General features: G+C 40.6%; 2 protein-coding genes across 2 annotated transcripts in view; one reads left to right on the top strand and one right to left on the bottom strand.

Annotated features, from left to right (window-relative positions):
- NEMF (nuclear export mediator factor) overlaps positions 1-10,565 on the bottom strand; it is a 54,194-nt gene extending 43,629 nt beyond the window's left edge. Inside the window, exons 1-4 of the mRNA XM_081048060.1 lie at positions 10,350-10,565; positions 9,446-9,514; positions 9,198-9,300; positions 6,138-6,263 (exon numbers count right to left, since the gene is read on the bottom strand). Coding sequence (XP_080904186.1) covers positions 6,138-6,263; positions 9,198-9,300; positions 9,446-9,514; positions 10,350-10,552 — 501 coding nt within the window. The 5' untranslated portion in view covers positions 10,553-10,565. The remainder of the gene's footprint in view (positions 1-6,137; positions 6,264-9,197; positions 9,301-9,445; positions 9,515-10,349) is intronic.
- On the top strand, positions 9,956-12,644 carry LOC308497516 (uncharacterized protein; the record flags this gene model as incomplete). Its single annotated transcript, XM_081048291.1, has 3 exons — positions 9,956-10,244; positions 10,327-10,857; positions 11,326-12,644. 3 exons carry the CDS (start codon positions 9,956-9,958, stop codon positions 11,565-11,567), a joined length of 1,062 nt encoding a protein of 353 aa, XP_080904417.1. The 3' UTR covers positions 11,568-12,644.
- Positions 12,645-17,153: the final 4,509 nt, after the last annotated feature.

The following is a 17,153-nucleotide window of genomic DNA, read 5'->3' as shown; positions in this document are numbered from 1 at the left end:
ACACCAAGACAAATCATAAATAAATACCAAAGGTTAAAGATAAAGAAAGAATCTTAAAAGCAGCAAGAGAAAGACAGTTACCTACAAGGGAGCTCCCATAAGAAATCAGCTGATTTCTCAACAGAAATTTTGCGGGACAGAATGGATTGGCAAGAAATATTCAAAGTGATGAAAAGCAAGGACCTACAACCAAGGTTACTTTACTCAGCACAGCTATCTTGGGTATCGAAGGACAAAGAACTTCCCAGACAAGAAAAAGCTAAAGGAGTTCATCATCACCAAACCAGTATTACAAGGAATCTTAGAGGGACTTCTTTAAGACGGAAAGTATGACAAATAAAATATAAATAACTACATATCTATCAACACTTTCAATGTAAATGGATTAAAGATCCCATCAAAAGGTTGAGTGGCTAAATGGATAAGAAAACAAGACTCCCGCATATGCTGCCTACAAGAGAGACACACAGACTGAAAGTAAAGGGATGGAAAAAAGATTATTTAATGAAAATGGGGAAAAAATTTTTAAAAAGCTGGGGTAGCAATACTTATACCAGACAAAACAGATTTTAAAACAAGGCTATAACAAGAGACAAAGGACCCAGTAAACCCACTTCTGGGTATTTATCTGAAGAAACTCAAAACACTACTTCGAGGGGACATGAGCATCCATATGTTCATTGCAGCCTTGTTTACAGTGGACAAGATGTGGAGGCAGCCTGGGTGTCTGTCGATGGATGACTGGATGAAGAATAGGTGGTACATATACACAGTGGAATATTGCTCTATCATGAAAGAGAATGGACTCTTGCCATCTGCGGCAGCATGGATGGACCTGAGAGTATTGTGCTAAGTGGAGTTTAAGACAGAGAAAAACAGATGCAATGTGATTTCACTTATATGTAGAATCTGAAGAATAAAACAAACAAACAAAACAGAAACAAACTCATAGATACAGAGAACATTTTGATGGTTGCCAGATGGGCAAGGGATTGGAGGTGGGTGAAAAAGGAAAAGGGATTAAGAAGTACAAATTGGTTGTTACAAAGTAGTCATGGGGATGTAGGGTATAGCATAAGGAATATAGTCAATAATATTGTAATAACTATGTGTCAGATGGGTACTAGATTTATTGGGGTGATAGATGGGAGGGGGGTTGGGGAGCAGGGTGAAAAAGGTGAAGGCACTGAGAAGTACCAATTGGTAATTACAAAGTAGTCATAGGGGTGTAAAGTATAGGGAATATAATCAATAATATGGTAGTAACTATATGGAGCCAGGTGAGTACTAGTCAGGGGGATCACTTCTTGAATTATATAAAGGACTAACCACTATGCTGTACACCTAAAATTAATACAAAGTAATACTGAACATCAACTGCAATTGAAAAATTTTAAAAAGGGGGGAAAACGGTGAAGGGCAATAAAAGGTCCAAATTTCCAGGTATAAAACAAGTAAGTCATGGGGATGTAATGTACAGCATGGGGAATATAGTCAATAATATTGTGGCAGTGTGGTACAATGTCAAATGATTGTTGGACTTATCATGGTGATCACTTCTTTAGGTAGATAAATGCTGAACAACTATGGTGTATCCCTGAAACTAATATAATATTGTATGTTAGCTATATTTTAATAAAAATCTTTTAAAATTGCTACATAATATTTTCAATAAAAAAAGCAGAGGAACCTAATGAAAATAAAACTGCTCTAGAATACAACCTTCCAAATTTATTACAGTGAAGACAGGGGTTGTTGTCTAACTAAAATATAAAAAGCATCCAAGAAAATAGTCACAAATGCCTTAGCAACTACTTAGAATTTGGTCATAGAAGATGGAGAGAGTAGCCCCAATCTTATGAGAAATGACAGGTTGCAAGATAAGTGACTTCTGTAAGTAGGGCCACCATTCACCTTGATCAGAGATATAGATGACCAGAAGTTACTAGGTGTTGAAAGAGTACTACATAACTACTGCTAAATGTTGTGACTTCAAAGCAGAGGCCATGCATTTAAATTTTTAAACATGTGTTTAATTTAAAGAACAGAAAAGTAAACCAGAGAAGGAAAATGGAGGGACAGAAGTCCACAGTGTCTGGTTCAGGAGGATGTGACTTGAATAATAAACCTGGCCATTGAGCCCGGCACCATAGAAGGTACTCAGTAAATGTTTCTTGAATCAAACTGTACAGTTATCAAGAACATCTGGAAGATTCCAGTAAGGCAGTTACTTCCTGAAAGGGCTTTCCTTAAACCAAGATTTCCTAAAAGTACTCTGTGAGGTGGCTCCCCCTACTCCATTTTTAAAAAAAGGAAAAAGAATTCTGTGATCAAGTAAGTTTTGGAAAATCTATACAAGATATCCTTCTCTAGAAAATGTACATATCACATTATCACATGAAAGGCACTGATAAGTCCTAGAGTTAAATTTTTTTTTACCTTATTCTCCAAGTTCCTAAACTTTTATGACTATGGGACCCATTTTTCTAGACACACCTATTATCTTATGGAAGTGGTGTCCAAGAAACATATTTTGGAAAATATTTCACTTAACTGTGATGTACACAATAAAGCATTTTGTGATCTTCATTTACTTTCTTCAGAGTCTTTTCTACCGGAAACTTATTACAAATTAAAAAACTGACTTTCTTGAGTTTGAGTAGCAATAACTTCTTTACCCAAGGCCTGACCAACTCTAGATAAACCATACATCAAAATTCCAGACATGAAAGCTAGACAATGCAACCCTAGTGGTGAGAGAGGAAAGAGCAATCTTCAAGATATACTCGAAGCATCAATCAACCTACCTCTCTTGGTATCACAGTGACTAGTGAAAATCCCCAAGCACATTCTCTCATACATAAATCCTTAATATCTATTCCAAATTCACCACTCACTGGAAGCATTCTATATCTTGACTGCAGTGCTGGTTACATGAATATACAAATGTGGTAAAATGCACAGAACTATAAGCATACATGGTACCAGTATCAATTTCCTGATTTTGACATCGTACTATAATTATGTAAGATGTAACAACTGAGGATAGTGGGGTGACGACTATCCCAGACTTCTCTGTTCTATCTTTGCAACTTCCTGTGAATCTATAACCATTTCAAAATTTAAAAGTTTTAAAATAATTGTTAAAAGAGAGTATCATACAAATTTTAAAAACTGACCACCACCTGAGATCACATACAAAAAAAACAATTCCAGGTGGGCAGCAGCTGCAAGGGAGGGGGAGACAGGTGGTTAAAAGAGTCACTGGCACAGAGAAGTACATAAACAGTTAAAACGCAAGGATGGGCAGCTGCTCTCACTGCCCAGTCCCACATCCAGGCCAATAACTAATACAGTACACTCACTTCGTGCTGGTTCACTAAATTGTACATGTATGATGTGTGTGCCATACCTCTAAGAAAAGCTTAAAATTATGACAAACACATCCTAAAAACATTCATGAGAAAGAAAAAGAAACTTACCTCAACATTATTATTTCTAAAAATTGCATAGTATTCTACTATTTGGGTTTCCCTTAATTATTTAAGCAAGCTCTTATTCAGAGACATGTAGTTTCTTTTCAAGTTTTAACTATTATAAGCACTGTGCTGAATATCCTGGGTATGGTCCTTTGGGGCATTTGTCTCATTTGCTTATGATAAATTACTGGAAGTAGGATTCCTAGGTTAAAGTTTATGCACATAAATTTTAAAAATCATGTTATGTACTTTCAAATAATCTTCCGAAAATAATGTTCTAATCTGCCCTTGTTCCTCTACATTCTTGCTAATATTGGTTATTGTCAAACTTTCCAACTGCTTTTAGACTGACTGAGAAAGAAAAAAAGGAAGAAAGAGAAGGAAGAAAAATATCTTATTGTTTTTATTTTTCAGTAATTCATGAATTCAGACAGGTATTCATGCTTTTTATATGCAATATGTATTATTCTTTTTTAAATTGTCTACTTAAGCATTTTGCCCATTTTTCCACTTCAGTGCTTTGTGAAAATTGCATCTGAGAGTTATACACATCTTATTTACCATACAAGTTAAAATACTGTTCCCCAGCTTTTCATCTTTCAATACAGTTCACGGTGTTTTCTATCTTATGCAGTTTTAAAATTAAGTAGTCCTATCTCTCTGTATTTGTTTTCACTGTTAGGCTTAGAAGTCCTTTTCATCCCAAATTCATCAATCTTAACCCATATTTTCACCTCGCACTTCTATGGCTTCACTTTTTAATTTTTTTTAATCATCGTGGTTTGGCTGAATGGTCTGCACCCCTTCCACGTGTTAGCAGCACCTTCCTGAATACTTTTCTGATACCTGCTACACAGAGGATCTGCTAAACAGCACTAGACCATGACTTATGTGGTTCCCTACTAACATATGTACGGCACTTAAGAACACAAATTCATTCAAAGTTGGGCAAAGCTGTGGAATTATGCGTGTTGTTCTTCTAGGCCAGGGGTGTCCAAACTTTTTTCAACGTTTTTTACCAAGGGCCATATGCGGTAAAATACACAAACAGCTGGCCCACTCACTCGAGGTGAAGTACGTATTGCCTGGCTTAAGTAAACTAAATATATTTTTGGAATTTGCTGTGGGCCAATTCACAATGGATCGTGGGCCGCAGTTTGGACACCCCTGCTCTAGGCATTGCCATACAAAGAAAGCTTGCTGGAGTTTGGGACTCTGCATTAATAGCAGCCTCTATTAATAATGCAACCATACCTTGCCATGGAACATATATATTTCTAAGAAAGGCTTTATATATAATTATTCTCATAAGATGGCTGGTTTGCTAGCTCCACAAAATGTTTCTGGGGAAGGGAGTAGTTATGATACAATTCTCTGTCCAGGTGGGAAGCCCTACAACATAATTCAGTTGATCACCTGCCATTTCCAGTTTTCTGAATCACAAGAATAAAAAACAAAACACCATAAAATTGTACCTACATTTCTCAACATGTATGCCATTTTCCTTGTATCACATTGCTTCTAACCCACTTCTCAGTAATTTCTGTGTTACAGAAATAGTATTCTTAGTCTTTATTTGTGTGCTAACAAAAGTAGCTATTGACTATCTTTCTTTCATGAGCAATTATTTCATGAGCAATTTCCTTTCCGTTTGTTTTCTTTGTCTTCAGTGTTGTCTAATTTTACTAAACCTGGTTTAATCTTTCTATTCAGAGCCCCTATTTGCATTTTTTGCTCACCGCCCCATAAGAGGATGACAAAGTAGATCTTCCTTAAATGAGACTCATTTTCCTGAAGCTATTATTTTTACAAAATATAAAGAAGACAATATTCTGATACTATTTCAAGTATATGTGTTTCTCCTGACAATCTCCAAGGTTGGAAATACTAACATCACCATACAAAAGAACATACGAATGGTTCGGTGTGGCGTACGCTCTGAGAGTTGGGTTTTCTCTTTTTTGCAAGCCAAGTGCCCGACTTAAGCTTTGGTGACACAGATAAAAAGCCAGGCCACCTCCCCCTACTGATGAGCCTTTGTTTTAGAGACTTTGATTGATTTTGATAATTGACCATCGGGCCACTTGTTTTTTTCTCTTTCTGCATTTTAAATCCTGCTCGAATATATTTAAATTTTTGATGCATATGGAATTGATTTTGTGCTTAGTAGCTCATGAAACATTTCCAAGATAGAACTACTGAGTGACCAATGGAATAAGAAGCAAGAAGCAAGCATTGGGAGGACATCAGAAGCCTTCCTCTTACAACGAATGAGACTATCAAAACGTGGAACGTAAAAAAAAAAAAAAAACGTGGAACGTTTCTGAGTCTCAACTGCAGTCTGACTTATGACACAATTGTTTGACTTTTCCAGCTGCACCACACCAGTACTGAAACGTCAAGTACCGGATCATTTCTCTCTCAGATCTTCATCTCCTACATTCACAACGCTATTGTAAACGACTGAGGTCTGCCTAAATCCTGATGTCCACATAAAATGAAGGCTATTACTGGAAAATTATATTTTACTTGTTTGGCACTTGATTATTATCCTAGTGTATTAATAGTCTTCGACAGAAAAAAAGTTCCACTATTCCATGAATGACTAACAATATAATGATGAGTTCTCCTTTACCCCATGCCCCAAATTTAACTTACCCGATCGTAGAGCTCAATGATTAAGTGATAAGCAGCTTCATCACTTCCAAACTGAAAATCTACAATTCTATCCACACCGAGCTGCTTTGCACTGACTAATCTCCGACTCTTCAAATGTTTTCGGCACTAGCAAGAAACAGAAGAAAAAGGCATTTATATGGTAAAAGTGAATTCCTAATCATTTCGTACTAGTTTATATGTAAGTTTCTTCTTTGTATTACCATCAGGAATAATATTTTAGAAGCAGTAAATAAAACAGTATAGTCATAAAATAAAAGCTTGTAGGTAATCAGAGGAAAAACATTTTGTTTCAGACAACTCTGTTAACTCTGAAGTAGTATTTTATCTTTAATTTTTAAGTAGACAAGGATAGATCTATCGTGAAATTTACTTTGTTACTTTATACCTCTGCTAAGTCACTTGTTCTTGACCTGATGAGATGACCTCACTCAAAGGGGTAATCTTTCTTTTTAAGTCTCATTCTACTCCAATCTTTTAAGTATCCCAAATTTCCTTTTGTGTGCTTGTGTTCCAGATTAATTAATGGTTTCCACTAACCTTCCATTTCAAATACAAATTCTGAACCATGAGCTTATTGGTATTCTATAAATTAGTCCTCCAACTTACTCATGTCCAATTATTACCCTCTATTTCCGCAAACTTTTAAAATATAACACAAAGAATTTTTCTGCTTTTGTTCCAAGTTTTTGATCATCATAGCTCAAATCTAAATGTAATAATACTCCTATTCTTTATCAAACTGCATTCCTCATATCCCTAATCATACGGTTCTTGTTCTCATTAGCAATTAAGATAGGATAGCATGTTAAACCCAAATAAAAACTACTTGGTAAATACTTTTTGTTTTAGATTAGTTGTGCCATCCTGTAGGACAAATATTTAAGTATGACACGGAACGGAACCAAGACTACTCTATAGCCCCTAAAAGAAATCTTACAAGTGTTTCTAATTTTTGAATTTGAAAGACCCCTTAGTGAGGACCAGTAAGAAAGAATGTTTTCTTCAACTCAAATTTAACACAAAGTTTATAGAGAAGTAAATCTAAAACCACGTTTAAAAAAAAGAAATATACAATCATTTTTAGAATGCCAACTCTTTCATAACTAACATGACCTGATAATTCAAGTTGACTAAAATTCTCATTTTATGTACTTGTATGTTCAGGCAGACATAAAAAGACTTTCCAAACTTCACAGAATAAAAAATCTCCACCTCCTAAATTCAATAGTTCTGATTTAAGGTAACCTATATGGATTTTATTTAAACAGTGACCTACATATAAGGCTATCTTTAAATCCCCAGGGGAAAAATCACAATCAAGCCTTCCAGTGTACTCCAGTAATCTTTTTAGTCAGGAAAAGGAAAGTTAAAATAAAAGGCGTCCTTGATAGGCAGAGAAGCCCACGCCATGGGATGGTGAAAAAGGGAAGATAATTTACCATCAGTAATAGATGGACATACAGTACGTAAGTAAAGCTTGTGTTTTTATTTATTTCCCTATTAGCAGCTTGGTGAAAACCACCTTCTGTCAGTGCCACAAAGCCATACTTAGCATCCTCAGATGTGAGAACTAGAAACAAACGCTGTGATTTACCTCATACTGGACACGACCCTGCCGGTGCCTTACGACAGATACTACCAGCTCTTTTATTTATAAAGTGCTTAACACTGTCTGCTCCACCAAATGGAATATTTCTAGCTGTTTGGATTGACATGTATACCTAAGTCATAAAACTGTTTAAATTTTTTAAAGAGTGTTTGATCTCCTATTGGTGTAGCCTAATTAGGGGATGTTTACACAATCCCAGTATCATCTATCTTATGGCCTGTTACATGATCTGTAAAACTAAAATAACATTTGTTCTTTGTATCCACTGAGTTTTTAAACAACTTAAAATACGCACTACCCATCTACCTTAAAAAGTGCTATGAAAATATAAAGTGTTATTAATTACTTTTAAGGACCATCCCCAAAAGAACCATTCTGGGTTATTAAGTAAATTAAACTTTTAAGAATCTGATAATTTTGTGACAGCCCTTGTGATCTGGGAAGCACTTACCTAACTTGTAATCCAAAACAGATTCTAAGTTGCTGGGGATAAGGCTCTTCTCTGTAAAGCCTCTAATGAAATAACACAATGCCAAAACAAATATATTTCTGAAGGAAAGTGAGGAGGAGAGGAAGAAGGAAATTAATACGTACGGATTCCTAATATGTGTCAGGCATTGTGTTAGGTGCTTTTCATGCTCCTTCAATTAATCCTCACCAATAACTCTATGAGGGACATTATCCACATTTTACATTTAAAGAAACTAAATTTCAAGAGGTTAAATAACTTCCCGGTTATAAAACGATTTTGTGGCAAAACCATTAATTCAAAGTTTGGTATATCTGATTCTAACATCTTTCCTCTGTGCCACATGAACTTCCAGTATATCTGTTATGTTAATAAGCAAATTCTCAGTTTTAACAGTGAAAACAAAAGCAAAGAGCAGTAAAAAGATACAATGATTGGAAACATACTGATGTCATTGAGTATTCCAACAAAATACAGACTGGTAGCTCAAAAGTGAGCCATGGAAGATAAGAGTAGGAAAAAGGGTTGGCGGGTTCAGGCGGTGGGAAGGAGAGATCATAGAAAGTCAAGAATGCTAGGACATAGGATGTTCAGAAATTAGGGGATCATAAAACATGAGCTAACTAATGAAAATGATGCTTTAGAAAAATTAAAGTTGATCTAATACAGAATTGTTTTAAGAGGGAGAAGTTGACTATAGTTAAGGGACCATAAAGTTGAATGTTATGAAAGCTTGAACTGTTGACTCTGGGAACAGAAAGATTTAGAGCACAATGGGGTGTGACAGGTAATAGAGAGAAGTCAATAAACATCTACTTTATTCATCCCCATACTTATCAACCACTCCATCTTTATTTTATCTCTATTTATAACAGTAAAGGAAAACCAAACAGCTTAAGCTGAAGTGAGTCACCAATCTCACGGCCTTAAAATTTAGCTTCAAGTATAACTTAAAATTTACCTTCATGGCAAAACTCGACGGCATCATGTTCTTAGGCCACTCAAATTCTGTCGTGTGAATTCGTATGCCAGATTCAAGTAAAAGTGTAGCTTTAAAGTCTGGTCTGTAGAAGAAAAAAAGTCAATTTTTTTCTTTAGGGCATGTTCTTGAGGCCAAGCTCAGCCAGCGAAACAGACTAAAAAGTGCAAGCAAAATAGATGGATCATCTCACATTTAATTACCGAAGAGAAACTGTAAAACGCTCTTACTTTTGAAGACGAATAAGGTATGTCTTGTTATCCACATCATACACATTGTTTACTCTCATTCCTAGCAAGCTGCAAAGGGAAAAGGAAACATTAACAAACCATGTTACCACGTGAGACACACAACTTGACACAATTTAAATCGGTAGGTGGAAGCAGAGCCTGTGACGGGGGTCCTTGCGGACACCACAGATGTGTCAGCCAGGGAGCAGAGTCTCAAGACCACGGGGCATCGAGCCCAAAGCTGGACTGCGACTATCTGAGGACACAAGTGGTCTATCAGCCCCGGGAATGCCATCCAACAGCCGGCGACTTTGAAACGACCCCATGTTTTTTTTTTTAGGAAATGCAATCTAATCCATTTCGTGTATCAGACAAGAAAAAAAAAAAAAAAGGAGGGAAATAAGACAAAGTGCACACCGCTAAGCAATAAAAAACCAGAGCAGGAGCCCGGTCTCCGGCCTAATCTGCAGCTAACGTGCTAACGTTAGCTAACGTGCGGCTAAGCCCGCGATGCGCCGTTTCTCTGGGGCGAGGAGGGACGTCCCAGCAGCCAGGCCCGCGGTCTGCAAACCCGTGGGGCAAACGACGCTCCCGGCGTCCCGGCGTCCGCCTGGCACCCAGCGGGTTACTGCGCGTCTGCGGCCGCACCAGGCGACTCGGGCCGACACCGCCAGGAGCCCGCCGCCACCGGCCCGCGGACCTGGCGACCCTCGCAGCCCCGCAGGAGCCGGGGGCATCCTGCAGGCCCCGGAGACAAGGCCCGCGCGCGCCCGGCCGGGCCCACGGAAGAACCGCCCAGGTGAGAGCGCCGGGAAACAGCGCGCTGGTCCTGTTTCAGACCGTGGGGCCCCGGCCTGTGTCCCCTGCACCCCCCGCATGAGCTTGGTCACCCGTGCGACGGTACCTGGCATTCAGCTCCGCGAGTACCGCGCGGATGTCAACCGTGCTAAAGCGGGTCTTCATGGTGGGGGACGAGGGTGGCTCCCGCAGTCCCCAGCGCGCACGGCCAGGCTCGGCGCCGACAGGCTTCTGCGCAGGCGCCCCTGGAGGACAGCTACGGTGGCGCCGAGGACCCAACATTCCTTCAAGCGAACGCGTTCCCGTCATTTGCCCGAAGAATTCGGTTGTCAAGTCGCCGTCAGCTCGCTTTGTGTCGGACCAACACTATTCGAAACAGATCCAAACTGTTCTCTTGAAACTGCCTTCCTTCCTTCCTGGAAAGCTTACAGACCTGGGCGGTTACCTTGCTCGCTTGCATTTCGGGACTCACGCCGGCCTCCCTAGTGACCCCGCGGGTCGTGACAATTTTCGAGGAACGAATCGAAGATTTACTCAGATGGACCGACGGGTTCGGTGTGTGAGGGCAAAGATCCCTTTCCATTCGGCGACGTCCGCGTGTAGCATTTTGAAAGGTAAGAAGCGGGACTGCGTCATTCACCCTGCAATTATCCTCCACCATCAAGGAGAACCAGTCCCCCCCAAAGTGTTCCTGTTTTGAGGGGTCTTGCTCCACGCAGGACTGTTCCGTGGAGTATTGCGTGCTCCTGGAGCCCGGTATCCCTTGGCTCTCCAGTACCTGGTATGCAGCAGGGGCTCTATAAACCCTTGGCAACCTGCATATCCAAGTACTAGATGATGGAGTACGATAAAACCAAAAATAAGACAAGATTGCCCCACCATGAAGGACTCAGAGTGTAGTGGGGGGAGGAACGTGCAAGAATGGAAACACGGCGCCTTGGGTCAAAGCTCAAGAGACGGGGTCTCGCTATGTTGCCCAGGCTGGAGTGCAGTGGCTATTCACAGGCGCGATCCCACTACTGATCAGCACGGGAGCTTTGACCTGCTCCGTCTCCGACCTGGGCCGCTTCACCCCTCCTTAGGCAACCTGGTGGTCCCCCGCTCCCGGGAGGACACCATATTGATGCCGAACTTAGTGCGGACACCCGATCGGCATAGCGCACTACAGCCCAGAACTCCTGGACTCAAGCGATCCTCCAGCCTCAGCCTCCCGAGCAGCTGGGACTACAGGCGCGCGCCACCGCGCGGGGACGTGGGAGGGTGGTCGAGCCTGCCGCCTGGAAGTCGTAGCAACGACAACGCCCACCAGCAGATGGAGCTCTAAGCAGATAGGGCGCGATTGTCACTTCCGAAGAAACCGAGAATTGTAGACGCTAAGGGAGCTGCTATAATGTAACTAACACACGTGGCACACTAGATCCTACGGAATAGCTCAAAATATGAAATAAACCACTTGGAGGGTTTAGGAAAGACGGGCAAGCCAAGTTGACGGCAGCCCAAATTGTACACGTGGGAGATCTAACATAAACAACATTCAAGTTCTTATATTGGCTCTGAAGGTATTCCCAAAAGCATGCCTACAGAGTACGTATGTTGCATAATAAAAGGAACCCATGTAAAAACGCCACACTGAAAGAGACAACACTCAGATGCCGCTTTGAAAACAGAAACGGAAGTTCTTTATAGCAAAACTCCCACTTTAGGGCCCTAGACCGATAAGCTAGGATCAAGATGCTAATTTAAATTATACGTGGGACAGACAAACCCACTGACTAACTCATGCAGTGCTTCTGCTGTGTCAAGGAAAATGGGCATCAGAAGAAAAATGCAAGCAAATACTTAAGGGGGAGAGGTAGAGCAAGACAAGTGTAAAAGTAACAAGGGATCTTCATCATTTACTACTGAAGCCTATCATTTCTAGTTTTTTATTTCAGCATGGTATTCCTTATGAAGCTAAGAACTGAACTTGATCAACTTAAATAATAGTGGGATGATTAATTAAAATACGGGCTATCTACACACATTTTATCTTTTTAGTTTTTAATTAAAGTTAACATTCAGTATTATTTTATATTAGTGTCGGGGTATAGCATGGTGGTTAGACATTTATATAATTTATAAAGTGATTCCCATGATTAGTATCCACCCCACAGTAAACATAATTATTACAATATTATTCACTAAATTCTCTAAGCTATCTACTGTACATCCCTGTGACTGTTTTGTAACTACCAATTTGTACTTCTTAATCCCTTCATTTTTTTCACCCAGCCCCCCCAAACCATCTGGCAGCCATCAGTCTGTTCTCTGTATCTATGAGTTTGTTTCTGTTTACTTTGTTCATTTATTTTGATTTTTAGATTCCATATCTTTATACAAGTAAAATCATATGGTATTTGTCTTCCTCTGTCAGATTTATTGCACTTAGCATAATACCCTCTAGGTCCACCTATGTTGTCGCAAATGGTAAGGTTTCATTCTTCTTTATGGCTGCGTAATACTCCATTGTATAAATGTACCACTTCTTTATCCAATCGTCTATTGATTGGCACTTAGGTTGCTTCCATATCTCGGCTATTGTAAATGATGCAGAAATGAACATAGCAGTGCATATACCTTTTTAAATGAGTGTTTTGGATTTCTTTGGATATATACTCAGGAGTGGAATTGCTGGATCATAAGGTAGTCCTATTTTTAATTTTTTGAGGAACCTCCATACTGTTTTCCATAGTGGCTGCACCAATTTGCAATCCCCCCAACAGTGCACAAGAGTTCCATTTTCTCCACATCCTCACCAATACTTGTTGTTTGTTGATTTATTGATAATAACCATTCTGGCAGGTATGAGATCATATCTCATTGTGGTTTTAATTTGCATTTCTTTGATGATTAGTGATGTTGAGCATCTTTTCATATGCTCATTAGCCATCTGTATGAGGTCTGACAATTAAGTTTATGAACTCATCTTAGAAACGTGCTACATACCTCATCACTGAATATCACTATGGTCACCTTCAAAGTACTCCCCTTGGGAAGCTATGCACTGACGCCATCACCTAGTTCATCCTTCAAAGCAATTTTGGAACTCTTTTTCTGTAATAGTCATCAGAGCTGTCATCACCCTTGATGTCCTGAATGTCACCAAAATGTCTTCCTTTCAGTATTTCCTTTATCTTCGGGTAAAGAAAGAAATCACTGGGGGCCAGATCAGGTGAGCAGGGAGGGTGTTCCAATATAGTTATTTGTTTACTGGATAAAATCCCCCTCACAGACAGTGCTGTGTGAGCTGGTGCATTGTCGTGATGCAAGAGACATGAATTGTTAGCGAAAAGTTCAGGTCGTTTTTGTCTAACTTTTTCACACAGTCTTTTCAGCACTTCCAAATAGTAAACTTGGTTAACTGTTTGTCCAGTTGGTACAAATTCATAATGAATAATCCCTCTGATATAAAAAAAGGTTAGCAACATCATTTTGACTCTTGTTTGTACTAATGGAATTTTTTGGTTGTGGAGAATTGGCTGACTTCCATTGTGCACTTTGTTTCAGGGTCATATCGGTACACTCAGGTTTCATCACCAGTGATAACATGGCCCAAAACGTTATTTTGCCTCTCCAAAAGGTTTTGACAAATTTCGACTCTCCTTTGCTTTTGTTCATTGGTGAGATCCTTCAGGACCATTTTTACACACACCTTTCTCATGCCAAGATTTTCAGTTAAGATTTTCCTGTTTCTCTATCAATGTTTACTTGATCTGTTATGCTTCTCACAGTCAGCCAACAATTTTGACGCACAATTGAATGAATTTTTGCAATATTTTTGTCAGTTCTGCTCATTACTGGCCGCCCTTACCTCTCTTCATCAGTGGCGCATTCTCTCCCCTCAGAAAAACATTTAATCCATTAGTACACTGCCGTTTTCATCCCCATTAACTTTGACTAACATATCCCTGATTTCACTTCCACTCTTGCCAAATTTAACAAGAAATTTAATGTTTGTACATTGTGCTAATTCAAGCTCAGACATTCTCGCTACAGCACACAAAAACATGCAACAATAAAGAATGCCATTCAGCAAGACACCACCACACATTGACACAAACATAACTGTGAGACATTGATATGACAAGATTATGAAACCTTACCAAGCTTTGAACTGTTTGTACAGTGCTGCCAATGTAAGCGCACGGTGGCAAGTTTGCGATTTTAATTGTCAGACCTCGTAGCAATGTCTTTTTCTCCATCTCTGTTAATAAAGACCACCAGAAGCAGTTTGCTTTTAGCAGGCAAAGCCAGCAATACACTTTCACTGTTCTACTTCAGGAGTATCAACTCTCCAGCCCTAAATCATAATGAGTTTCACAGGGGTCTTGATCACCTTTCCCTTCTACAAGATATCACACTGGTCCGTACATTGATAACATCATGCTGATTGGACCTAGTGAACGAGAAGTAGCAACTACTCTAGACTTATTGGTAAGATATGGTGTGTCCCGGGGAGGAAATAATCTGACAAAAATTCAGAGACCTACCTCAGTGAAATATCTAGGGGTCCAGTGGTGTGGGATATGTCAACATATCCCTTTTAATGTGAAAGATACATTATTGTATCTGGACTTCTTACAACCAAAAAAGAGGCACAATGCCTAGTAGACCCCTTTGAATTTTGGAGATAACATAATCTTCACTTGGGTGTGCTACTCCAGCCCATTTACCAAGGGACCCAAAAAGCTGCTAGTTTGAGTAGGGTCCACATCAAGAGAAGGCTCTGCAACTGATCCAGGCTGCCATGCAAGCTGCTTTGCCGCTTGGGCCACATGACCCAGCAGAACCAGTGGTGCTTCTGGTAGCACCACTGCTAGTAGCACATAGGGATGCTGTTTGGAGACTTCGGCAGGTCACTATGGTGAATCACAGGGCAGGCCCTTGGAATTTTGGAGCAAAGCCCTGCCAACCTCTGTAGATAACTACTCTCTGTTTTAAGAAACAGCTTTGGGCCTGCTACTGGGCCTTAGTAGAGACTGAATGCTTAGCCATAGGTCACCAAGTTACCATGAGGCCCTGAGCCACCAAGTTGGGGATGCAGAGCAGCACTCCATCCTCAAATGGAAGAAGTGATATATATGAGATTGGTCTCAAGCAGGCCCTGCAGGACAAATAAGTTTCCTGGGGAAGTGGCCCAAAGCCACGTTCCCCACTCCTACTATAGAACCTTCTCTTTCCCGGCGTGCCACTGTGGCCTCATGGGAGTTCCCTATGATCAGCTGACAGGAAGAGAAGACTTGGGCCTGACGTGTACCTGATTCTGTGTGATATGTGAGCATCACCTGGAAACGGACAGCTGCAGCACTACAGCGCCTGTCTGGGACATCCCTGAAAGGCAGTGGTGAAGGGAAATCCTCCCAGTGGGCAGAACGTCGAGCACAGCACCTGGTTGTTCATTTTGCTAGGAAGGAGAAATGACCAGCCATGCGATTATATACCAGTTCATGTGCTGTGGCCAATGGCTTGTCTGGGTGGCTAGGGACTTGGAAGGAACATGATTTGGAAATTGATGGTAATGAAATCTGGGGGAAGAGGAATGTAGATAGATAGATCTGAATGGATGAAAAATGTGAAGATATTTGTGTTCTATGTGAATGCTCACCACAGGGTGACCTCAGCAGAGGAGGATTTTAATAATCAAATGTTTAGGATGACCAACCTGTATGGGTTCATGGACAAAATGGCCATAGTAATAGGGAGGGAGGTTGTACATGGGCTCAGCAACATGAACTTCCACTCACCGAGGCAGACCTGGCTGCAGCCAGTGCTCAATCTTGGATATGGCATCATTCCCCCAGGGTGATCAGGCAGCTACAGGTGGCAGATTGGTTACGCTGGACCACTTCACCCCGGAAGGGGCAGGGTTTTGTTCTTACTGGAATAGATATTTACTCTGGATACGGATTTGCTTTCCCTGCCCAAACTACTACCCATAGACTTAAAAAAATGCCTTTTCCACCATCATAGTATTCCACACAGCGTTGCTTCTAATCAAGAAATTCACTTCACAGCAAATGAAGTGCATCAGAGGGCCCAGGGTCATGGAATCCACTGGCTTTACCATTTCCTCCACCATCCTAAAGCAGCTGGCTTTACAGAATGGTGAAATGGCCTTTAGAAGACTCAGTTACAATACCAGCTAGGTGGCAATACTTTGCAGGGCTGAAGCAAAGTTCTCCAGGAGGTTATCTGTGCTCTGAATAAGCGTCCAATATATGGTGCTATTTCTCCCATAGCCAACATTAATGAGTCCAGGAATCAAGGGTAGAAATGGGAGTGGCACCACTTACTTTTTATTACCACCAGTGACTCACTAGCAAAACTTTTGCTTCCTGTCCCTCACAGTCTTATAATCTGCTTGCCTAAAGGTATTAGTTCTAAAGGGAGGAACGTTTCCACCAGGAGACACAATAACGATTCAGTTGAACTGGAAGTTTAGACTGCTGCCTCGTCACTCGGGTTCCTCATGACCATGAATCAACAGGCAAAGAAGGGAGTTACTGAGCTGGCTGGGGTGATTGGTCCTGACTCCCAAGGAGAAATTGGACTGCCGCTCCACAGGGGAGCTAAGGAAGAGCATGTCTGTAGATCTCTTAGGGCATCTCATAGCATTACCGTGCCCTGAGATTAAAGTCAGTGCAAAACTACAACAACCGAATCCAGACAGGAATACTAATGGCTCAGACCCTTCAGGAAGGAAGGTTTGGTTCACTCCACCAGTTAAAGAACCTTGACCAGTTGAGGTGATTGCTGAAGGCAAAGGGAATAGGGAATGGGTAGTGGAAGAAGGTGGTTATTAAGTAATAGGTACAACTACATGACCAATCATAGAAGCAAGGACTGTAATTGAGTAATCTTTATTTTGTTA

The sequence above is a fragment of the Rhinolophus hipposideros genome, assembly GCF_964194185.1.
Source record: "Rhinolophus hipposideros genome assembly, chromosome: 5".
Lineage (NCBI taxonomy): Eukaryota > Metazoa > Chordata > Mammalia > Chiroptera > Rhinolophidae > Rhinolophus > Rhinolophus hipposideros.
The sequence above is the reverse complement of the archived record's forward strand: the minus strand, read 5'-3'. Positions and strand labels throughout refer to the sequence as shown.